General features: G+C 36.2%; 1 protein-coding gene across 2 annotated transcripts in view; it reads right to left on the bottom strand.

The window, feature by feature from the left end:
• Nucleotides 1–26,682, bottom strand: part of ttc21b (tetratricopeptide repeat domain 21B) — a 114,262-nt gene that overhangs the window by 3,866 nt on the left and 83,714 nt on the right. For both annotated transcript variants that reach the window (XM_039757528.1, XM_039757527.1), the window contains exons 24-28: nt 20,804–20,965; nt 10,588–10,783; nt 2,666–2,890; nt 1,384–1,504; nt 1,233–1,300 (exon numbers count right to left, since the gene is read on the bottom strand). In XM_039757528.1, the coding sequence (XP_039613462.1) occupies nt 1,233–1,300; nt 1,384–1,504; nt 2,666–2,890; nt 10,588–10,783; nt 20,804–20,965 (772 nt within the window). The remainder of the gene's footprint in view (nt 1–1,232; nt 1,301–1,383; nt 1,505–2,665; nt 2,891–10,587; nt 10,784–20,803; nt 20,966–26,682) is intronic.

Genomic DNA, 26,682 nt, shown 5'->3' with positions numbered 1-26,682 from the left:
ATCAATAAAGAAAAGTGTGCCATGACTTGTGACAGCCATACATGACCAAGCCATAACAACCCACAACCACCATTTTTAACAGATTAGATGGTCTGCTTTGGATCTTGGGAAGTTCCTTTTCATCTCCACTACTTGCTCTTGCCATCACTCTGATCAGGTTCATCTTTGTCCTGTCTGTTCACAAGACCTTTTCTCAGAATTCTGCAGGCTCCTTTAAGAACCTTCTCATAAACTGTACTCTGACCATCCTGGTTTTTGTGGCTAACTGGTGGTTTGCACCTTGCAGTGTGCCCTCTGTGTTTCTGTTCATGAAGTCTTCTCCTGATAGTCGTCTCTGACATATCCACATATTTCTCCTGAAGACTGTTTCTTATGTGTCAGACAGGTGCTTGGGGCTTTTTCTTTACCATAGTGAGGATTCTTCTGTTATCAGCACCAGAGGTCTTCCTTGGTCCACCAGTCCCTTTACAATAAACCGATGCTTACGAGTGTGTTATTTCTTCTTAATGATATTCTAGATGTCTATGAATCACAGACTTCTAACAGTCATTGCAAGGGATATGCAACAAAGTACTAAATATGACTGCCTTAACATACTTACTATTGCTATGTCCCAGACATTATGGTGGTGAAGTGTATGCAAATTCCCTTAAACGAATGTCTGCAATGTGCACTATTATCATGTCTGAATAATTTGATTTGTAATTTAACACTGTGGAGCAGAGGAGTAAATCAAGCAAAAATGTGTCTTTTTCCCAAATTTTCTGGAAGGCACTGCATATGTAAATTCAACTAGCCTTGATCAAAATGGCATATTTACAAGCAGGCAGCTTGCCTGTATTTTTTTGAAATTGTATGTTGTTCATAAAAAACCTGTTCTAATAAAATCTCTATTTTAACAAAAAGAGGCAAAAATACTTTGAGCATACTTTAAAATGAATTTTTCAAGACTACTACCATCTTCAGAGTTAAGATGGAAGATGTACAACTTGGAGATGGCCATTCCAGCCAGAACAGTCAATACTGTACCAAAAACAGACATATAAAAGTGCCGTCTATGAAAGTTAGACAAACGTATTATCGAAAGAATTGAAAAGAATAAAGAACATTCCATGCTAAATCTTTAGTAGCTCTTTCAATAATTTCAATTTAAATCTTACCCATTTTTATAAACAAAGGTATTTGATGCCAACAATCTGTATTGTTTATTACTATTTTAAACATTTACTTACCTTATGGCATATATCTATGGCTTCAACATATTTTTTTGCTTTCAAATAATTAAAGGCAAGCTTGTAACCTATGAAAAAAAATAAAGCTACATTATTTTTTCCTGGGTGATTTTCCTTCTTGATAGTATGAATGGTCTGGCTTTAAACTTACCAATAGTTGGATTACTCTGATTGCCATACTGCCATGCTATTTCATAGTTTAGAACCGCATCTTTATATGACTGTTCTTTTTCCATAATATAGCCAAGGTATTCATAGGCTTTACAGCATGACTGCAGAAAGAATTTTAAAGTATAACTAGGCATTTCAGACATAAAGAATAATTTACAAAGCATAAATAATAAAGCATTACTACTGTATTTCATCTCCCTTGATAAAGTGGGCATGCTGACATTTTTTTTAATACAACACTCCACACCTTACCAGAATAATTTGTATTAAAATAAACAAATAAAAAAAAACACAATCCTCCCAAACTGTTTAATTCAGTTCACATTTGCAAGGGGCAAAAGCCTCTCTCCAAAACTGATATCAAGCTTGGAATTAACCCTGGAGAAGGTGCCAGTCCATTGCAAGGCTCACTCATGCACACACCGACATAGTCTTGATTTGGAATTGATAATCAACCTGACCAGTATATTTTTGACAATGTGGGAGGAAAACGCATCCAAACATTTACACTGATGGACAGTGGACTACCCAGGCAATAAACAGGTACAGTATGTCTAATCATAGCTGAAGATTCCTTTACTGGAACATGCTTCCACCAAATAAGAAATAATTTGTGCTTTTGTTCGGCTTATATAACTACACAATAAAATGCTGAACTGTACTGTATGAGATGAATTATTGAGTCTGATGATCACTCAGTACTGCTGGGCAGACAGTAAATTACCCTTTTATACCAGTAGAAGCTAAATTTTAAGTTACATCAAAACACTTTAGTCCAGCACAGAATGCACTCTGTTTATCCACCAAACACTCACATGACCTATCTCTTTCTCTCTCTGAAGATCCTGGTCTGTCTTCAGCCCACAAGTTGATTGTTTATCCAGTTACTTTAATGGACTTCTTTCTCATTGTGAAATGGTGTTAACTCCTACGTGAGGATATATCTGGCCAGTGCTTCAGAATCATTTCAGGGTTCTGGGGAACCAAACTAGTATTACCTCTAGCAGCTATCTGTTGCCCCCGGACTCATCAGTGTTTGGTTGCTCTTAAGTGAGCAGTCTTTTAAAGTAACTTCCTTGCTCCCTAATCTAGCAGATTAACAGAATGGTCCCATACACAGTTAAATGTCTTAGAAATACTGTATGTCCGATGCATAAAACAGATCTGTCGTACACACACTTTAACAGTTTGACACTAAGAACATTTTCTCTAGGAGGACTTCTCAGTTGCATTAAAAATGTGAACTCTAAACTAATACATACCTTATTATTTAGAAGACATTTTTTTAACAATTCATTGGCATTATCATATTTTCCCAATTGAACATATATATCAGCTAACAGAAGCCAACTTTTCTCAAATTCATCTGCATCAATTGCATTCCAATTCATTTTTGCAATATGTTTAAGTTGATTTCTAGCCCTTGGGGTCTGTTTAAGGATCATATATGCTGTTGCTATGCCAAGAAGTGCAGGGACATGGTCCTTCTATAGAAGATAACAAAAGAAAAGGAGAAATGAACATGCTGTACATACGAGAAGCATGTGCCTGGACAAGATAACAGCAGTAAAAACAAAATCACTTTCCAAATTTTTGTCATTTTTTAAAAATCAATTTATTAACATGACATTAAATATACATTTTGTTTTCTACGCTGTTGCAGCCTGTCAAATATATTTCTTATTTACAAAAATGTTAACTGCAGTTAAAAAGCAATGTGATCTCACAGTAATGTTTAAGTGCATGTTGCTGTATGAATCTACAAACTCCTGTAACATATAAGATATATTAAACCTTTCCAAGTGAAGTTTCTTTTATTGCTGGTACATTCCATCTACATGCTAAGAAGTCAGTTACTGCCAGTTTTTTCCACAGTGTGGATGTCACTGTTATAAAGAGTGTCTGCCCACAGAAGATTCTCAAACCTTAGGCCTCATTTATCAAATATTCATAGATATTTGCAAAATTACTTGGTTACAAAGTACTCATATTAGAGTAATTAAAATTGCATACAAATGAAATGTGATCATATGCATGTGTATGCTTTGCAAGAATATGTAAGTATCCACAGCAGGAATGAAGTGTTTTTGGACACTGAAAAGCACAGTTAAAGGATTATAAAGTGACAAAAAAAAGACTCAAAGCTGTAGGTGGACGGCTTAGAAACTTTTTGAAATAGCACATTTTTGCACACAAAGCATATTTGACAAAAGTTATCAACTTCCTGCTGTACCTTTTTTGTTCACCCGACTTTCTCATTATTGTTTTCTTAACATGTTTCTTCTTTACTAAACCATGTGTGGCCTAGCTAGAGCCTAACTTTGCAGCATGATAAAAAGATAATGGCCAAGCCTGGTCAGATGCTAGTGGATTGCAGGGTTCACTCACCCCAGCACCCATGGCGGTGAGCCTGACAAAAGGTGTAAGGAAAAACAGTCACAGAAACCCAAATGGACTTGACAGTATTAACAAGGCTCAAGTATGGTGGTGGCAATTCAATACACTGCCTTGAAAAAGTGGTTTGATTTAAAGCTGGTTACAAGCAATAAAATAATAGACATTATCACTGACACTGTGTTTTCTGTCTTTTAAAAGATTTATTGTGTTGTTTATCTAAAGATAAACAACACAGATTGTAAAGACCTGCAGAGACTACAATGAGTGTTACCACACTCAGATTTCATTACTGAGACAATTTTCTTGAATTTCTGCAGAAGTACAGGGGTAAGAGACACTGTAAGTACACAACTGGATTACTTTACACGTGGATTGTTTGAGTAATGTCAGATTTATTGATTGATGTTTTTGGTGTTTTGTTTGCTGTTATCAGAAACTTTGTATCTATGTTATGCATGAATTAAATTTTTTGGCCATTACTACAAATTACATGGGGCAAGTAAAATAAAAATATCAATTCTGGGTGAATATTCCTTTTATGTAATCAATGTTAATTTAATCCAAAGAGAAGAGCTCCTACATAAAACAGCACACCTGGCATCAATTCTGCTTTTTTGAAAAGAAAAATCAATCAATAAATTACTGAGTACACCCTCCAGCCCAATTTCCTTACTGATCACCAATTTTAAGATTCTGTACAAAGTACTTGCAAACAGAACAGGGACAGTGCTTCCTTCAGTTAGTTCACAACATCAAACTATATTTGTTAAAGGCAGACAATTACTTTCAAAACTCTGTTGTATATTTAACATAATAAACAGTGGATTCCAAGTATTCCAAACCCTTCACTTTTTTCACTATATTGCAGCCTCGTGGTAAAACCATTTCAATTCATTTTTTCCCCATATTAAGCAACACTCAATACTCCTGAAAGACAAAGTAAACACTGGATTTTAGAAATTTTTGCAAACATATTCAAAATAAAAAACTGAAATCTGGCACATGTGCATCCCATTCTATTGGTCACCATTGACATGTTTCTACACTTTGGAGTAGTCAATTCAATTGACTGCATATGATTAGAAAAGGTACACAGCTATCTATAGAAGGCCCCCAGTTCAGCTGAAAACAAGCCATGAGCTTGGAGACAGGATAGTGTCAAGGCCCAGTTACCTTCATAATTCTTAAAGTCTAAACAAACATGACTCCTCCTAGTGCTGGCCACCTGGCCAAACTGAATAATTGTGAGAGAAGGTCTATAGTAAGAGAGGTAATCAAGAACCCTATGTCACTCTGGGTGAGCTCCAGATGGGTGAAACTTCCAAAAGGACAACAAACACTCCAATGACCTGGGCTTTATGACGGAGTGGTCAGACAGAAAGAAATACCTAACAAAGCCTGCTTGGAGTTTGTAAAGAAGCACCTAAAAGACTGTCAGACTATGAGAAACAGATTCCCCAGCATCATGTCTGGCAGAAGCAAGGCACCATTCATCATCATCTGTGCAATACCATTTGCAACAATGAAGCATGGTGGTGGATGCATTATGATGTAGGGTTGTTTTTCAGTGGCATGGACTGGGAGACTCAATGAGGTAGAGGGAAAACTGGATGGTATAAAGTACAGAAATATCTGTAATGAAAAACTACTTGGAGTGCTTTTGAAGGTTCACCTTCCAAAAGGACAATGACCCTAAGTACAAAGCAAATATAACAGAGGAATTGTTTAGGGACAACTCTGAGAATACCCTGAGTGTCCCAGCCAGAACCTGGACTTGACAACAGCAGTCCATCAACAATCTCCATGCAACCTGACAGAGTATGAGAGGATCTGGAGAGAAAGGCAAAAATCCCCAAATCCATGTGTACAAAGCTTGACACATCAAACCCAAGAAGACTCCAGGCTGGGACTGCTGCCAGTACCACTAACCATAAAACAATGCAGTGTCCATAAAAATATCAAAATAAATAACATTTCCTTAAAATACATAATTTAATAAAATATTAAAATAAAATAAGTACAAAAATATTTATCTCTAATACATATGGTATAAAACAAAATAAAATGCTTCTCAGAATTACAAGCTGTCATTTTGTTTACTGTATTTTTTTCTGTAATGTACTTATCTTAAGTAAAGTTTAATTAAAATTAGTAGTTTACACCGTTTCTCTAACACTGGCAATTAAACACTGCTTAAATGTAAATATACATGCCCTTAAAGTTTTAAAATAAGTTTTAATCATTAATTGCATTACAGCTTTTTTTTTTTTTTACTGTTAAAGTGTACATTTACTATATATACTGGTGTGTTTTTTTGTTCGGTGTATCAGTTAGATGTTCATAACTTGAGATGTAATTATAAATATGGATTACAATTTTAATTATTTAGTACTTGTTTCTTACCAAAGCTTATACTGTATGAGACACAGCAACAAATAATAAAACACAGTGCAAATCTTTGAAAAAGCCGCAAATGTATCAAACGTTCATAAGATGTTTATCAAGGAGACACAAAGCTAACAGGTTTATTTATAAGTAAAAGACATTTTGCTGTTAAGCTAAAAAGCCTATTATTACCTAAGCAGCAATTTCAAATTCGTCTTTATCTTTTGAGTTTATAGTCAAACAATATCAAGATTAGAAGTTACACTCTTCTTACTACAAGACTGGATCAAAGGCTTATTACAATTGGTACATCTTTTATGTAAGTAAGAATCACACGATAGCTGAATTTGAAACCACAAACCATACTGACCAAAACACTGGACTGTAAACTGCAAAGCTATCACTTCAGTTCCGTCCATTTATTCATTATGTGAGTTAATGCTACTGAGACACTTCTTTTGGAATACACAGTATAAATTTGTTGAAAACCTGAACAAAAATGACCACAATCTATGCTCCACCATTTGATACCAAACTAAGAGTCATATCCTTTCTCAGTGTCTGCTTTACTTTGTTTTGAACAAACTGCAGCTGCAGTTCCTGCTCTCCCTGACTGCTGATAATTAGTCTTGCAATATTCAAATTAAAGCCATTTTCCATATGATTGAACAGGTAGAAGCTGGCAATGTAAATTACAATATCATTCTCTTCTGTGTTGAAGGAAGAAGAAAAATATGAATATAAATATGACATAAGTAATGTTCATTTGAAGGAAACCTATCCTGTTACCTTGACAAAAAAAGTCAACACCTAATATACAATGGTGTGAAAAACTATTTGCCCCCTTCCTGATTTCTTATTCTTTTGCATGTTTGTCACACAAAATGTTTCTGATCATCAAACACATTTAACCATTAGTCAAATATAACACAAGTAAACACAAAATGCAGTTTTTAAATGATGGTTTTTATTATTTAGGGAGAAAAAAAAATCCAAACCTACATGGCCCTGTGTGAAAAAGTAATTGCCCCTTGTTAAAAAATAACCTAACTGTGGCGTATCACACCTGAGTTCAATTTCCGTAGCCACCCCCAGGCCTGATTACTGCCACACCTGTTTCAATCAAGAAATCACTTAAATAGGAGCTGCCTGACACAGAGAAGTAGACCAAAAGCACCTCAAAAGCTAGACATCATGCCAAGATCCAAAGAAATTCAGGAACAAATGAGAACAGAAGTAATTGAGATCTATCAGTCTGCTAAAGGTTATAAAGCCATTTCTAAAGCTTTGGGACTCCAGCGAACCACAGTGAGAGCCATTATCCACAAATGGCAAAAACATGGAACAGTGGTGAACCTTCCCAGGAGTGTCCGGCCGACCAAAATTACCCCAAGAGCGCAGAGACGACTCATCCGAGAGGTCACAAAAGACCCCAGGACAACGTTTAAAGAACTGCAGGCCTCACTTGCCTCAATTAAGGTTAGTGTTCACGACTCCACCATAAGAAAGAGACTGGGCAAAAACGGCCTGCATGACAGATTTCCAAGACACAAACCACTGTTAAGCAAAAAGAACATTAGGGCTCATCTCAATTTTGCAAGAAACATCTCAATGATTGCCAAGACTTTTGGGAAAATACCTTGTGGACTGATGAGACAAAAGTTGAACTTTTTGGAAGGCAAATGACCCGTTACATCTGGCGTAAAAGGAACACAGCATTTCAGAAAAGAACATCATACCAACAGTAAAATATGGTGGTGGTAGTGTGATGGTCTGGGGTTGTTTTGCTGCTTCAGGACCTGGAAGGCTTGCTGTGATAGATGGAACCATGAATTCTACTGTCTACCAAAAATCCTGAAGAAGAATGTCCGGCCATCTGTTCGTCAACTCAAGCTGAAGCGATCTTGGGTGCTGCAACAGGACAATGACCCAAAACACACCAGCAAATCCACCTCTGAATGGCTGAAGAAAAACAAAATGAAGACTTTGGAGTGGCCTAGTCAAAGTCCTGACCTGAATCCAATTGAGATGCTATGGCATGACCTTAAAAAGGCGGTTCATGCTAGAAAACCCTCAAATAAAGCTGAATTACAACAATTCTGCAAAGATGAGTGGGCCAAAATTCCTCCAGAGCGCTGTAAAAGACTCATTGCAAGTTATCGCAAACGCTTGATTGCAGTTATTGCTGCTAAGGGTGGCCCAACCAGTTATTAGGTTCAGGGGGCAATTACTTTTTCACACAGGGCCATGTAGGTTTGGATTTTTTCTCCCTAAATAATAAAAACCATCATTTAAAAACTGCATTTTGTGTTTACTTGTGTTATATTTGACTAATGGTTAAATGTGTTTGATGATCAGATACATTTTGTGTGACAAACATGCAAAAGAATAAGAAATCAGGAAGGGGGCAAATAGTTTTTCACACCACTGTATGTACAACTGTAACTGTATAGGTCAAGAAGAAGATGCTTGGAACCTTAGGAAAAAAATGTCTCCCAATAACAAACACATTTGAACAAAACAGATGAAGCAATTCAAGATAAGAGCATCTTGCCAGTCATCAATTGTGGAGGTTGATCTGTTAAGCTGTGGGCTCTTGTGGTAGCCAGTGACACAGGACTGAGTTTAATTCCTCACATGGATTAGCATTCTAGGATTACACAAGAATGGACTCTCACAGTCTTAACAAATACTGTCATGTAAAGTTGTGATTCAGTTGCCATGATGTTATAACAACAGTGTCTTCACTTACTCTGTGACAGAATGTTATCACATCTTGTTTTAGGCAAGTTATGAGATAAGAAGAGTGACTAGGCTGATTCCAGGGCTAAAGAGGATAACCTATAAGGACAGATTAAAAGAGCTGAGCCTTTAGAGTTTAAGCAAAACAAGTTTTAAGATGTGACAGTTTAAAATTATGAAGGGAATTAGTCTAGTGGATCAAGACTGTTACTTTAAAACGAGTTCATAAAGATCACGTGGAAACAGTTGGAAACTTGTTAAAGGTAAATTTCACACAAACATTAGGAAGCTTTTCTTCACACAAAATTCATAGACACATTAAATAAGCAACCAAGTAGTGTTGTAGACAGTGGGAATTTAGGGGCCTTCAAATCTCAACTTGATGTTATTTTGGAAGAATTAAGTGAACAGGACAGGTGAGGTTTGTTGGTCTGAATGGCCACTTCTCATCTTTATTGTTCTAATGTTGTTACCAAAAAATGATCAAAAATTCTACAGTGACTCTGTACTGAATGAATCAGACTCAGAAAATGAAGGAAAATAAGCATAGTATAATGATGTTAGAAGGCTATTTTCTCAACAAGTATACATCTTTTTTGGCATTAATTGATGGGAAAATTTTACTGTAATGCCTATATATATATATATATATTGTGGTGGATTGCCGGCATTTTACTCCGGCCCTCAACCCCAGGCCGCCAGGAGGAGCTCTCCCGACAGCATGATCATGCCCAGAGTTCCAGCAGGGCATCATGGACTATGTAGTGTTTGTACACAGCCCTGCTGGATACCTTGGGGACCACCAGGCGTCGCTGTAGGGGGGCTCGTAGGCTCTTATGTGCCCTATGACCCGGGAGTGCGTCACGGTCACGTGACAGGAAGAAACGACGTGCTCCCAGGTTGAAGAAAAGGACTATTTACCCTGACCTGGAAGGAATAAGGACTTGTGGACTGTTGGGCAGGAACACCTCCGGGTCAGGGAATATAAAAGGACTGTGGGAGCTCCCAGACAATGAGCTGAGTTGGGAGGCAGGGTGGCTAAGCGTCTGGGAGTGGAGGATTGGTTTATTGTTTATTGAGAATTGTGGAGAGGAGCGTGCTTTGTGCACATTATTATTATAATAAATAATAATTGGATTTTATCTGGTGTCTGACGTGTGGTCTGAGGGTGCGAGCAAAATATATATATATTTAACACACAGTCAACATTATACACAGAAACAGCAGTACTCTGAAACCACATTAATTTAAAAACAAACCCTTAGAAGTGAGACAGTAATGGATGGTTAATAATGTGCCCTCTTTAAGTATTTTTACTTACTACATTACTACATAGAGTGTTACCAAATATTTTGATTCAAACTCATTTCCTTTTTCAAGCAACCTTACCCAAACATAATCAAAAGGAGTCAGAGTCTGTCATACTTTGAGAGCTTTAGTCAATCTTAGATGTTAAACTGGTTAATCATACAATGCATACACACAGTTACATATATAATACAACCCTACAGTACCATGACATTTTACAGAAATGGTATTTGTAATGTGAGAGGAACGGAGAGTCGTCAAGGAAACTGCTACTGTTCAAATATATAAGTACAAAAATTGATGCCTGTAAATCAAGACCAGTATTAGTATGAGTTGATAAGAATATTCCTACCTCACTATTTGCAATTTCTAAGAATACATTCAGAGCTTTCTCAACATTCGTCTTTTGCCTTGTTGCCAGAAGGCAATAATTCTGCATAATGCGTAGCTGAACGTGACCCTCTACTGTCTGGGGTTTTAGCTCTTTCAGAAGTTTCTCTGCCGTTCTTACAGCTAACTGTTCAGATTCTTGCTTTTCAGAAGAATTCCTTTAAGAGAACAAGAGATAAACAAATTAATTCTTTAAAATATCAATTTATTATTCTATATTTGTCTTTTAAATATGGTTACTCTAAGGGAATAAAGTATTTACATTTATTTTCTTAGCAGATGGTTTTACCCTAACCGGGTCAACATTGACAGCCACTTGTGGCATACTGGTTAAAGATTTGGACTTCAGACCCTGAGGTTGTGGGTTTAAATCCTGCTACTGACACTGAATGGCCATAAGCAAATTGCTTAACCTGTCTGTGCTCCAACTGGAAAAACTAACGAAATGTAACCAATTGTATCTCAAATGTTGTAAGTCACCTTGGATAAAGTCATCAGTCAAATAAGTAAACAATAATAAATCAGTGATTTAATTGATATGTTTTAATCACTCTTTTGATATGTTAAATTACTCTTGTTTAAAACACAATACTGAAAAGAAAAATTAGACACAAAAATATTAAGTGTTTTTTTTTTTTTAAACAAATAAGGAGATATTTAAGTAAGCATGCATTTTGGATAAAACTAAATTTATGTCTTAGCTTTGCTAGTTATATTTTTCCCATTAGAATCCATATGGCAATAATGAAATGGACTACTGTTTATTTAATTCCTTAATTTGCCTTAACAAACTGACAGCACTGAAAACCTGCCTTCCTCAGAATAAATTGACTAGTCTTTTTTGTGTTTTACAACTGTAATTTACTTTCAGGAACTGTAAAAACAAATGTGTTCAAATGTAATAAATGTAACTTTAGGAGCCAATTTAGTTATTTGCTGAATAACATACAAACAAGATGATGCTTTTTGAAATAAATTATACCACAAATCAGTGAATTTACTTTAAGGTAACCGGTAGATTTGTGAAAGTAATTATACAGAAGACTTTTCATTCACTTTTGCTTTAAAACGTAAATAATTAGTTTTGAATTCATTCCAGAAATGAAGATAATATTAACATATAACATATTAATTAGAAAGTCATGTGTGTGCTGTATTGTAAATGCAGTAATATTTACAAATGTGAAAATATAGTGGCACAGCCAGTGGAATAGATAGCCAAGGTAATTTTCAGCCTGGTTTGTTTCTGGATTGGGTGTCTTCTTTGTGTAGTTTATTTAACATTAGTGGGATGCTAGGTGACCAATGAAAACTCAGAATCATGTGATCCATAAAAGCAAAGTATAATCTTACAATTTAAACCTTTCATGTTTTTGCAGGTTACATAAAACAAAGAAAAAAACAAGTAAGTAACACTGGTAAATGAAAAGATTAGTTAGTAAATAAAGTTTGGTTGTTTACTGTTAGGTGCACACAGATTGGAAAAAAAAACTTGGAGAGATATATAAGGAAAGTTGATGACAAATGGAGTCTGAATTAAAAAAAAAAAAAAAAACTTGTAGAGCAGTAGAAGACAAGAGATCTGTTTTGAGTAGATTGCTTCTCTAAGCAGAGAGCTCAAAGGATATGGAAAATACCCTACAGCAACTCACAAAGGCACATGGGTATATTTCAGATGAAGGCCAACATCACTCAGTTACAGATTGAGCAGAGATGACAGCAAAGGATTTTGTGATGCCAAGTTATCAGTACTGGAGAAACAACAGCTTATACAGAGGCACTTATTTTTATAATAAATGGAGGAACATTTCTTTGGGTTCTCAATGATGATTACTTAGTCTCCAGTTAAAACTAACTAGAAAAGCAAGTCAAGTATTGATGAGCTACATCAATCAGATTCAAAATGGCAGATTATGGAGTTGTATAAGTGAGTAGGTTCATGTAAAGGTTAGGCATACTGTATTGGAGGTAAATGCAGGGTAGGGGAGTACATTCTTGAAGTGCATCATTGTGAAAACCTGGTAAGCCACCTCCATTTTCATCTCCAGACAGAAGCAGGGGGCACTACATTTTCACAACTCTTCTTTTCCAACATGGAGATGCATGCAGAATGTAAAATAACCTAATCACATTTGTTGCAGTGTAGCTTTAAATATGTTGGTATGATAAAATACACTATTATTTTTAAAGAAGTAGAAATTTATGCATGGCTATTGTGATAATCAGTCAATATAATTCATTCTTAATAATGATGGTGAATGGGTTTAGGTTGTGAAACAGTTCTTATACCAGTGTATCACTTTTGGTTATAAAACTACCTTTTTTTTGCAGGTAGCAGCCCAAGTGCAGTTATTTATTATTGATTGTGAGTTGAAGTTCTTGAAAAATTAGACCTGTGATGAAGTCATTCTGCAAGTGCCATTTATGAAAAGAGAAGCATTATAATGTGACTCCCTAATCCTGTTATCCTTGAATTGGTAAGCACAATAGAAAATGACTGTCAAATTAAAGAAAATATGTTTAATCCAGTTCAGTAGATCTCTCTGAGTAAACTCAGTCCTGGGAACCTAATGTGGTTGCAAGTTTTTGTTACAACCAACATTGGACTGCTAGCCTAATTAAGATGGTTGTTATGGTTTGGGTTCAGTGCATAAATTTCAAAACTAAGTTTGTCAATTTTTAATTCGAATGTACAAAGCATTTTTATATGTTCGGTTAAGTCAGGTCAAGTCAGGTTGGGGAGCATGCACTGGCACAGCGTGTTACCACACCCACTACATGACAAAACAACTCGGGATGCCAGTTGGCAACCCCTCAGATAGACATGCGGTCCAGTCCCACCCTCTGGAAATGGCCATCTATCTGCCACAGCCAGGTGTTACGTGGGTGTCCCCTTGGCCTAGTCCAGCAAAGCGGGCCCTCAACAATGAAGATCCTGCGAGCCGGAATACCCTCGAGGAATTGCACCACATGGCAGTAGTGCTGTAATTGACATTCTCTCACAATGACGGTAATGTGCCTCATTTGGGACTCTGTGAGCAACCACTCATTCGACACAAAGTAAAACCAGTGGTACCCAAGGATTCTCCGAAGAGACACAATACAACAGGAGTACTTGTCCTGGGCATGATGTTAAACTGCATCTGGCCCTGCAAACGGTCCTCCGACTTGCAGGGAAAACGTGGGGGTTGGTGGCAGGACTGGCACTCCACTCACCCAAAAACAATTAAATGCAGCTCTGAGACGACAGACAGGATTCCTTTCTGCTCTCCATGGGAGTAGCTTTGCTGCAGCTGCCCGTAGGAAGACTACTAGCATTATGAAGGGAATGGGGGAAAGCCCTTGTGAGCCCCATTCCCTGGAAGAGTCAAAATCATCGGAGAACTGATAGGGTCAGGCCTGTTGGGGATCAGAAATGCTGTGGTGCTGAGGCGTTGCCCACTGCACAGCAGCACTCGGGTCCCAATTTGAGGCGGCCCATCCGGGTAGGAACGTGGAACGTCTTGTCTCTCTATGTGACATGGAAGTAATTTACTGTTTTTTTCCCTTTAACTTGGTTTGTGAGATTTTTTATCATAATGATGATTTTATTCTGCTTTTCCAGATGTTCTGCTTTTTTAACTCATTATTTACTAATGAGCACAATAGTGGGTTTGATGCTGAAGTAGATGCAGCCTTCAGTGTTTGCCTGTGTGTCTGCGCTGCTTGTTTTTGTTTTTATTAGGATACAATTAAGGGTGGAAACTATACAAATAAGGCTATTTAATATGAAGATAGCAAAAAAAAAGTAAAGCATTTAAAGGTATACCAAAAATAGAAATGTTTCTAAATGTCTTATAATATAAAAATCACACTGCCACTGCAGTGTTTTTGTGAATCCAAAATATGAGAAGAGAAAAAATTAAGTTAGAACAATTAAGAGTTAAAAAGACTTACTGATTGTGAAACTGGTTGTAAAAAACTGTAGTCACAGTGGGTTCCAGGACTACATTAGGGAATCACTGATCTAGATAACAATTTCTTTTTTTCTACCAAGACCTGCAGGTCCTACAAATAAGTGATTAAACATAGTTTTGCATGATGTTTTTCCTTTTAAGAGGATGTAGCTGTTGTCGTGTGACATTTTGTATATAAGTTGATATATATTTTGTATCTCTTTATGTATAAGTCAGACAAAGCAAATGTAATTATTATTAGTGTTTATTTCACTGATATACTTTCATGTTTAATCCAAGAGTCTTTACGATCGACTGAGGAAGTGAATTTTATGACAAGGTTGGGAGAAGTGCCTAAAACCAGTTTAGCAAAAGGGCTAGGAAAAGGAAACCTGCAGTGCCAGTAGAGAAAGCAGAAGCTAAGCTGAGCATGCCACAAAGTTAAAGGGGGCTGGAAGGATAAAAAGCGGGAAACCACAGATCAGGTATAAATAAGACATCTACTGTTATAAGAGGTTCACTATCTTGTATTATTGGTAATAAGGAAGATCAGTATGAGAAAGAAAGTAAAATGGTTGAAGGTAAAAATGGAATGTTGTGTGAATATGTAAGTTCTAAGAGATGCTGGATTTGGCACTTGGATTTTGGAGAGGTTTTAGCCCACATTTTCAGGTAGCAGTTACCATACAATAAAAAAGTGGATACAAAGGTATTGGAAAAAAAATAGAAGGATAGCGCAGGAAGAAAGGAAAGAGTAAATGGTTATTTCGGCTCTTGTTCAGAAAGCAAATGACACTTGTATTTAAGATTAGGCACCCTTACACTATTTTAAGATTAGGCACCTACTCTAAATTTTTAAGATTAGGGACCCTGGTGTACCTGGCCTTACCCCCACGAACCTTAAGTTCAGAGTTTGTAGTAGGGGTAGGCCAGTCTAAAACAACAAGAAGGAGATGGCATCCACTTTCTAAACAAGACTCGTTATTTCTAATTGTTTCCATTTTCGGAACTTTTACAACAGTGCCACTTCTATTTGAGTTCCAATGGACTTTGAGCTAGTGCAAGTAATAAATAGTGAAAGCAACAGACAGTGAAATATATGCAGGAGACCGGGTTACAACTAGAACATTGGAACAGAGTAGGCACTAGTGGCCAAGCAGTTCCAATGAATGCCTGGAAGCAAACAAAGTTTGAGTGTTGGCATCAGGTCAACAACCAAGAAGACCTGCCTACACAGCGGAACAAAGAAAGAGGAAAAGACCAAAAGGCAAAGACTAAGACATGAAGAAGAACTGAAGAGACTGCAAAAAGACACTGAGGTTTAAGTGAGTAACAAATCACACAATAACTGAACTAGTTACAACAGTTTACAAAAATGTTTGTTCAGGACCCAGGGTATTCCAGCATAAAGTAACTACAGCAAATTTACATTCCAATATGTGGAGATTGTGCAAACCAGTTAGAATGCCAAAAATGAGGGCATTAATTTTAGGCTCATAAAGTGTAGATTCTGGGTATTAATTAATTAATTGGGATAATTAATATAATTAATACTAATATGAAGAAAAAGGTAAACTGAGCAAATTAAGCAGCTGGTACATTTGCAAGTCACATGGGCTCTGTTGTTTAAGTACAGTCTAATTTGGAAAACAAGAAAGCCCTGCTGCAGTTGTCAGCTCTGGTACAAGCACAGGACTTGTGGGTCAATTCTGAACTGAAGTAATTAACACAGTGATTATGTACAGTATGTGGTGATCAAACAATTTCAGAGGTGGCCTACAGGGAGAATCATGAGAGTTGCATAGCTATGATGTCTCATAGTGGTGATGCCAGCCTATACTGGTAAAGGCTAATGGCAGTCAATGTTTACACCATGGGTGGAGAAGCACAAAAGGCAATTAAGTCATCTCTTAATGTGTAAAAAAGGGCCATAAATCGTGGTTTGTGAACAGTTTATACAGAAGCACATGTGCTCTTACTTGGGCAGAGGTGGTGGGCACTGGCACCTGTACTATGTTACCCTTTAAATTTTTTATGTTAATAGTACAGCTGCATATGCTTTTAATGAATAGTTTGATACACTAGTCTAATTTAGCAGTTAGACACAAAACTCGAACATATATTAAGAAAAGAATTCACACCATAGACTTAAAATGGCAGTGGGTTAGTTTACATGAAGGTGTGGACTTGTCTCATTTTGAATCACCAGATCTGATGACATATGAAGACTGCAAAAGGGTAAAGAAACAGATGAAGCAAGTCGGATAAAAGTCTTCGGGAGCATATCCATGTTCTTCAGATTGTCTTTGAATTAAAGAAGATATGTAATGAGCAAATGGTCACACACAATTTTGAACAAAGGAAAAGTAATCACTGTAACACACTGTTTATTATATCATGAAGACATTTTTACAAAAGATATATCAGGGGTTGAGTGTTGTGGTGTGAAATGTTGTATATACTTTGATAAATATTTTTTATGTCTTTATTTGTAAGTCAGACAAAGCAAATGTAATATCAGTGTTTAATGTCACTGATATGCTTTTTATGTATAATCCAAGAGACTTTAGGACTGAGTCAGGAAATTAATATAATGACAGGGTGGGGTGGAAGTGCCCAAAACCAGCCTGGCAAGTGATTCTCTGCAAGACTCTCTCAGTCAACTCCCACAGGAAAGCCAAACTACCCAGCTGGTAAGCTTCACTCAACAAATGGTTTTTGGCGGCAGGTGTGAAAATAAGCCAATAACGGGGGGATGTGTCGCACCAGAATTCTGTTAGTCTGAAGTTGGCTGTTAGGCTTTGAATCGAGGCCATTCTGTACACCATGGTGCCCTACTTGCCATAGGATTTGAACAGAGAATGTATACATTTGGTTGCTTTACCCCTGCCACTCTCTCTCTCACACACAATAATGATGAAGGAGCATCTCACACACCTTGGATTGAAAAGTTGACCACACTGAGAAGCACAGCTCAGCAGCCATATTGAGACAGGCATGTGGCATGTCCTGAAGAAAGCTAGAAAATGATGACTTAACTAGAGACATTTAAACTGCAAGTCTTTGTGATGCCTAAAACTAGTATTTATCAGGTTGTATGGTAGCCAGTGTTCACTTGTACTTTGCTTATTGTTATTATTTATGAATATTATCAATAACACATTATTTAAAATGTAACTTAACTCCTGCTTGTCTTTCACTCTATGCAACTGCGTGAGGTTAAAGATGTAGAAGAGAAGGTGGGGAGAAGCTATAAAGTACAATACCTTATAAACAGTGCTAAGTATATGAGATTTGAGGCATTCTGACAAAGGCTACACAATAACACTAGAATCCATCAAGATTACCATTTTTTTCGTGGTGCCCTACCTTCTTAATTTTTCCTGAAATACGGCAAGAAGCTCATAGCTCCTTATTACTGTGCTAATAGCCCATGTTTCTTTTGAAAATTGGTGGATTAGGGTAACGCAGCCTGCACTTTGAGCTACATTATTTGTATGAAAATGTGCAATATAAATAGATGTTGTTGTTGCTACCCCCCAACCCATTTAGTCAGAATGAAGGCATCCCTCTGCTGCAATCCTCACAGCTGAAGTCTGTGTTGAAGTGTTTATCTGGCAATGCGTTTCTAAGAAATTATATAGGTAATGAAATACCGTGATTTGAACTATATAAAGTTCATGTGTGTTCTGTGTCTACAACGATCTGTTTATATATACAATGACAGAGGAGATGCGAGGCAAGAAATGCTGAATACACAGCTAAAACAAAATATTTTCATATGTTATAGTAATAATGACATAGTGTTGATGTGAAATGTAGGATGTATGAAGACTGAAGTCCAAATATCTAATAAACACTTTCACAAAAGGTCTAAAATAACAAGTATGCGTTTATTCAAGAATAAAACCAAAGAAAAAGAAATTTCTCAATTGATATGTTGCTTAAGCCTAACTACAAAGTAAAAGATGTTCACATTCGTGTGTGCTTCATACTCTGGCTCAGTGTAGCTCACAAGTTCTCTAAAGCCCTTACCTTCCACAAAGCAGAGGACTAGCATGTCCCCTGCTGACATTTTTGCAATCAGGTCTGATTTTGTTTCCATTCCTCAGAGTGAACTGCATTTTACAGCTGGTTAATGAATCTAACTACTGAAATTTGCTTGAAGCCTTCTGTCACTAGTTTGAGAGGTTTTGCAGGATTCCTTAGTCTTATGTGATTCACCACTGAGCAAGCTGAACAGATGTACAAACAACTTGCGCTATAGATCATGCACACAACAACTGCGTTGCTTTCCATATACAGTACTGCCTAAATGGACTTTTCCTTTTGTGCCACATTTTCTGCCTGACTTACAGTGAGGAAATACACATACAGAACATCCAAATAGTGATTCAGGCACTCAAACAATGGCACACATACATTTTTATTGTGGCAGTCAATTCCTTAGGAAAATGTACATTTACAGCATGCTACTTTAGTTTTATAACAAGATAAAATTAGACTTTAAATTGCTGGATTTGTAATTTGCCATAGAAATCAATCAACAAGTGGTTTTGTAAATTTCAACAAGAAATTTGTTTTTAATAATTAGGGGGCTTTGCCCCCTGCTCGCCAAGCCCTGTTTTTGTTTTCCGGATACACACTTGCAAGATTTTTTTTTTTCTGTAAAAACAATATTTTGAATCTTTCGAGTCCCAACTTGCTGAATCTTTTTAATAAGGTCAGTCAGACTTGTGTTTAATGACTTTGTACCATAATTCAGGTTAGCTTTCTCTGTTTGGAATTTCAGCACAGACAAAATGATCCACATCATCAGCAGTTAATAATTTTTTTTCAAAGTAACCAATAAATGCATGTCAGGTAAACATCGTTTTTGAAATTCTCTTGACTTAAACTTCAAAGCCTTACAATATTTACATACTTCTGACATATCACCTATGTCCATATATTCGATCTCTATTCGCCTTTTCGTTATTTCTCAGAGTAATAAATTTCGCTTTTTTTGTGTTAATGCGATGTTTACTTTCTTTTTTTTGACACGGTCGTTTTTTTCTGCTTTCATTTTCTGTATCTTGCTCTTTATGTATTTTGCGCTTACGTTTTTTTTGAGTCTTTTGAATTCCAGTTTTCATTATCTCTAACCTGCTCTGCATGTGTTTGGCCCCCTTGTTTTTTAACCTTTTTATGACGTTTTACTTTGTTTTCTACTCTGTCTTTTATTTCTGACCTCGCTTTATCCTGCTTTTTTTTTTTTTTATGACACCTGGTCCGTGGTGATTCTTTTCTCTTTTTCGAGTAATAATTTCCATTTGTTTGCACTCCTGCGATCCTTACTTTCTTTTTTTTTTATACCTTCTAATTTTCCCACATTCATATTCTTTAACTTTCTCCACATGTATATCGCGCCATTTTTTTTGAGCCTTTCGAATTTCACCGCTTTCATAATCTCTACCCTACTCTGCATGTATAGTGCCAACTTCCGGATTGGACATGCTTTTTGTTCAATTCCACTTGTTCCGGGCTGATAATTACATATCATTACTTTCATAATCTCTAACCTGCTCTGCATGTGTATAATGTAAACGTCCCGATTGGACATGCTTTTTTTTCAATTCCACTAGTACCGGGCTGATAATTACTTTCCTTATTTTCTGAATTTGCTTTTGAGTCTCTTTTCTCCGCGCTGCTTTCTTCTTCGCTTTGTCATCTAAGTTTCATTTATAACGTATTGTCCTTAAACACTTTATATGCGCTGAGAGCCCTGGATCTGTGTGTGCTCAAAGCCAAAACACAACTGAGTGTGTTTGCTGGCTGCTCTTGCTCTTATTTATTTGTAAGTAGGGTGTGTCTTGCAAGAATCTCATGTTTTGCGTCATCGCGAGACGGTCCTGGGTCAATCTCTTGGCACAAAATTTCATGTTTAAGGTCCCTGCTAGACGCTCCTTGGCCAATCTCTCTAGTCTCGCGGGTCTTTTAAGTGTCTTCCGTGATCTTAACGTGAAGATCACATATTGTCGCTGTACTGTTTCTCTCCAGGATTTTTTTTTATAATAAAGAGATAAGTTACATTTTGGAGTAATTTGAAATGTTTAATTTATACTGCTTTCTCTCTGCCATTTAATTATATTTGCAATGTATGGTATTTCTTGATAACACAGATAAGGTTTATTTGGGACGACAGCTTTTCATTTATATTATTTAGAATGGATGAATACTTGACTTTATTCTATACAAACTCACCCTATGTCTCCATCAAGATTTTCAAAAACCTCTCCTCCCATTGTATTGTTATCTGGATTCAGACAGATCTCAATCATATTATACACTGCATTCTGACCCCAGTCATTGTCCTTTCTGGCCTTATTGAAATGTCTGAGTCCATCATTGGGTTCACCAGTGTACCTGGACGAAGAAACGAGAAATCAATTTAAAATGAATGAGATGCTGCAGTGAAAGGTTATTAATGGCCTTTAACATAACATCATAAATATCGTAATCATCTTAAACACCAGAAAGAATTCTAAATAACTAAACCATTTCTAATAAAATAACAGACATAGTTGGTAAGATACCTTTTGTTGACAGGTGAATTTTTTAAAAAGCTAGCTGACAATTAAATTTAAAACATTTGCAGTTTGTTTTTTTCAAACAGAATATTTTAAAACTTTCACATTCCATATCATGAATAATAGTAAAGTCATCCCTCACCTATCGCGGGGGTTACGTTCCAGAACCCCCCCACGAAAGGTAAAAATCTGTGAAGTAAAAACCATATGTTTATATGGTTATTTTGATATATTTTAATCCCTTATAAACTCTCCCATACTTGTATAAACATTTCCCGCACAGTTATACAGCATAAACCCTTTGTATTATCTTAGATATTAGGTAAGATTTGTTGAAATTATTTATGTAAACACACTGTTTATATACAGTAAAACCTAAATATTATACATAAGATATCAAGCGTCTCCGATATCACATATGTTACATGTTATGTTACAGCAATTATGATAGACAGGCCACCAGCAATAAATACGTACAATGCAAGAAAATGCACAAAAGTTAATTCTTTACACAGCGAAACACATTTATGCTGAATGAGTGAGACAAGACTTCCTGGTTAACGCAGCGGAATCTAATTTGGCGCTCCTTCGCTGAGCCAGTCAGCACACAGGAACTTAACTGCGTGCTCTGATTGGGTAGCTTCTCAGCCATCCACCAATAGCGTCCTTTGTATGAAATCAACTGACCAAACCAACTGAGGAAGCATTTAACAGAAGTAAAAAGATCCATTGTCCAAGCGAAAAATCCACGTTATATATTTAGATATGCTTACATATAAAATCTGCGATAGAGTGAAGCCGCCAAAGTCGAAGCGCGATATAGCGAGGGATTACTATATATCATTACTTCATTTTGTTTAAGAGGTTTAGCCTAATTTCATCTATTTGATAAATTATGTAAGGAATATTAAATAACCTTATTATTGCTTTAAAATTTACCACAATATAACTATTAAAATATTTTATATGTATTCAAACAGTATATGTAGGGTTAAATATATTGGTTCACAAAGAAAAGTAAATTATACTGTTTTTTGTAAAAATGCAGTTTTCATAGGTGAAAAATTAATTTTCTCAGTTGAGAGAATCAAGCAGTGAAGTACATATTGTTCTGTTAACAAAAAGTGGAGGAAAATGCAACTGCAATATTAATAACTGCACCTAAAATAATGCATGTGAATAGAACCCTAGTATTTAACATCTCCCTTAGTTTTTGTATCAGCATATGTTAGCACGCATTAATTAAATGCTATGTTAAATTTTTTCCTTAAAAAATTTGTATTTAGGACGTATTTTCTTGTTTTTGAAGACAGAAAGAAACCAAGTGGGACAGTGCTGAGCAGAGCAAGTTTTGTAGCTGTTGGGAGGCAAAAGCAGGAGAAGGAGCTTTAATGAAGCTGTGAAAACAGCCAGATAGATTAGTTGAAGAAAAAAGTGCCAGCAAGGCCTATGATGGTAAACTTATTGATGTACCTTCTATTATCTTCTTCTCCCCTGAGGTTTTTACTGATTATCCTAGTGAAGAGACGTCTTACAAATGACATTAAAATAACATTAAAATCTTGGCTGGCTCAACATTACCTGTACCTAAAAACTGCAGCAAAAACAAATAGTATTAAATCTAAAAATGAAATTCAGATTCTCTACATGGCGTGCATTAATGATGTACTACATATAAAGCTTTTAAAATGTAGCAGATGTCTTTAAATCAAACCTTTTACGTTGTTGTAGGGTAAATTTCAAATTCAGCTAGAAAGGAACCTAGGTTATGACACAAATATAAAAAAACGGAATCTCCATTTACTAAGCAAAGTCTGTTTTAGATACACAGGCATAATGCTTTAGTTTGATGCAAAGTATTGATAGTTTATCTTAGCATTCTTTAAATTAACTGTGTTACATATTAAAAGTAAACCAAATGTCATCATACTATTAGCTTACAATGGCCAGTTTAGCAGCAACTGACTGATAAGGTATAAACTTGAATAGTGGTAGCCTTGACAAGGTTTTCCATTCCTGAATGCCTCCCAGAAGCCACTTCCCACAATAACAACACATAATGCAAATATCTCAAATTGCATCCAGATACAAAATTTTATTTTCTCCTATTTCCTAAACTATTTGCAATTAAAATTGTATACCTAACACCACTTGTTACCAGGTTGCAGCAGCACTCTACACACTGACTTAACACAGTTCAAATAAATAAAGTACAAATACCACAAAAAACATATGTACAAACATGTCTATAATAGAATTCTTGAAATTAGAGTCTTAAAGGAATACTCCAACCAAAAATGTTATTTTTTAATTTTACCGCATGTAGTTTGTAGTGGCGAGTGTGAACAATTTTTTATCTCATGTTTCATGCAGAATGGACAGAAACAAGTTTATCACATAGCAGAACTAAAAGTCATGTCACTTGAAGAAATTATCAAGAGGATTCTGTACTTATGGGTTATATTGATAACGGGGATGAGGCAGACTATCGGTATTGGGTTTAGAAGTTTGTTTCTTGGTGCAGAAAGAATTGTCTCCAGCTTAACAAAACCAAGGAACTGGTTATTGATTTGCACCAGATGGCCTCTACGTACAGTCACTACTCAAGATAGATAGATACTTTATTAATCCCAAGGGGAAATTCAAGGAGTGGATATAGAAATGGTGCACTGCTATAAGTACTTGGGGGTCTACATCAATGAGACACTGGACTGGTCTCGTAACACAGAGGAACTATAGAAGAAAGGGCAGAGCAGGCTTCCTTAGGAGACTGCATTCCTTTAAAATGGGAAATGACATCCTTCACATCTTCTCCAACTCTGTGATGGGCAGTGCAATTTTCGATGCTGTGGTGTGCTGGGCTGGTAATATCACTTCACGAGAGGTCCACCAAATCAACAAGCTAATTAAAAGGTCAGGCTCAGTTATGGAACACACTTTGGACTCTCTGGAGGTAGTAGCAAAGGAGAGAATTAAAACTATCTTTCAACAAATTATTCAGCAGAAATGTGTCAAGAAACACTACAGGAGCTCCTTTATACTAACAGCAATACACCCACATAATGCCTCACTAGGGCCGATGGTGTAATAGTGTACAAGTTTATTATGTCACTCTGCTCTGTGTAAATATATTTTATAAATCTACTTTTCTTTCTACTCACATGCATAGTTGACACAGAGCCAGATTTAGCACAGGGGTTCACCATATAAGAACTGCTAGGCAAACATTATAAGGCAAGACAGTCAGGGACAACTGCAAAATGGGCAGTCAGACTGATGACCATTGTATACTATTTTTTGTGTACCAAAGTCATATGAAACTGTAACCATTTTTTTTTGCCTTGTTTGGAATGGCATGATTCACCTAAGTGGGGGCCTGCACATGAAGAAAGAGTATAAAGCCTTGGAACATTGCCCGGCACACCTGTGAAGCCGACGGACAGATGGGAGATAACGCCATCCGATCCTGAAAATCCTTCCAACGCAGCAGCAAAAATGACAGACTCTACACATCGGGCCCCCACTCCCGAACTGGGTTCTTGCCATTGGCTTCCTTCATCTGTTATGCAGCGTAAGCCGTCATTAAAGGAAGCTAAATTATTTATTACGTGATTTCTTACTGCCGTATCACTAAGGAAGGGGTATTGCCTTTTTATATTATATCTGTATAGTTTTCGAGGTTATGTAACACGCCGCAATTACAAAAGAAATCATTCCAACAAGGGAGCTAACACCCCCTGCAAGATACAGACTGTCAAATCAGAAGTTTCCTTTCTTTTTAATGTTCTTCCTTTTTAGTCATTCCGGTGTGTGTGTATTTATTTATCTTATTATTAATTATCTTATCTTATTATTAATTATGCATTTATTTATGTGAAAAACGTCCATTAGAGGAAAAAAACAATCAAAATACTTGTGTTGCATAATTCCCGTCTGTTAATTGATCATGGCCACTACTACAAAGTATGTACATGGGGTAAGTAACATATTAAAAATCATTTTTGGGTGAAGTATTCCTTTAAGGCTCCACCAAGTAATAAATTCAATTTGTATATAAATAAACATTCTTTGTAACATTCTATTACAAAGGCTTGATAATTATGTTGGGCACCTTTAGTTTATATTTGTCTATTCATTTTGTAATCCACTTAAAACATTTCTAGATTGCATGGCATTTTATGTTCATATTTATTAATATTTTTAATATGTTCAAGGTTCTGATGCTTGTATTGCCTGTTTGAAGTTAAATATGGAGCCCTCTGGGTTCAGTACTGGGACCAATACTCCTTTTTTGTGTTACCTAGGAGGGAGAATTCAGAAGTAAAGCTTTTGAGCCCCTTAAATAAAGGGATTGTGTTAAAAAAAATACTTTAGTTCCCTCACATTTTTATGCAATCGTTTTTGTTCAACCCACTGAATTAAAGCTGAAAGTCTACACTTCAACTGCATCCGAGTTGTTTAATTTAAAATTCATTATGGTAATGTACAGAACCAAAATTAGAAAAAAGTTGTCTCTGTCCAAATATTTATGGACCTAACTGTATACTAGAGAGATGCTCTAAACTTGGAGGGGGTGACTTTTAGTTTTGTTCAATCCTTTACTTTCCAGACCACTGCACTGGGATCTCCTATTTCAGGTTTCAAGAAGGACTGTTGACAAAGATGCTTTATTTTTAAAGATATCAAAACATTTTATGCCCAAGCTGTGGTTAATTTAAAATGTTTTAGAGACGATCATAAGTAGAACTTGAACTCTATATCGGTTTTTTCCCCACTTTCTCCAATTATATTTACATAAAATTTCAAAATCCACTGAATGGCTTTATTCGAATTTACCTGATAAAATTCATTAACATTCATAATCCATGTATACATCACGATTACAAAATATAAGCCTACATATAATTACAAAAAATAAATCAACTTCAGAAGTTGCAGCTTCATCTTGTTGTCCCCCTAAATATGAAATAGCCTGCTTGCCAAAATAGAGGACTGATGATGAATCTCAGGAGAATTATTTTAAATTATTATGCTCTTGTTGGAGTTGTTGGTTCTTCAGATTGTATCATTTTAAAATCTATCTTTATGGCTGAGTATAATTTCAGCAGTGGTGCATCTGGGCCTTCCACTTCATTTTACTACCCTGGTTAGATCCAGTTTGACCTCTTTAGTGGACACTATTGTTTTAAACCTGCAGGTTTGTGTTAATGTGTCAGATGGAATAGCCTACATAAAAAAACAATAGAAATGAAGACATTTCTTGAGAAAATTGTTTTGCTTTAGCCATTTTGAACCCAGACCTCTTAACCAACGACAATTTATTTGCTTTATTGAAAACAATGACAGGTTTCAACTGTGCTAATTACATATTCTCTACAATACAATTTCTCTCATAACCAATTAACATTTAAACAAGATTAATTAAGGGGGAGCTAAGAGATTTTACCTTGCCAGGTAAAACTGGGTCAATGTGGTAGGTGCAGAACTGAGCAGGTGGCCAGCTTTAATGTATGATGAAGAGAAAATGTATGCATTCAGAGCTCTGCTTCAGCT

This window comes from Polypterus senegalus, chromosome 6 (assembly GCF_016835505.1).
Source record: "Polypterus senegalus isolate Bchr_013 chromosome 6, ASM1683550v1, whole genome shotgun sequence".
Classification (NCBI taxonomy): Eukaryota; Metazoa; Chordata; class Cladistia; order Polypteriformes; family Polypteridae; genus Polypterus; species Polypterus senegalus.
This window is presented reverse-complemented; position numbering and strand designations above follow the sequence as displayed.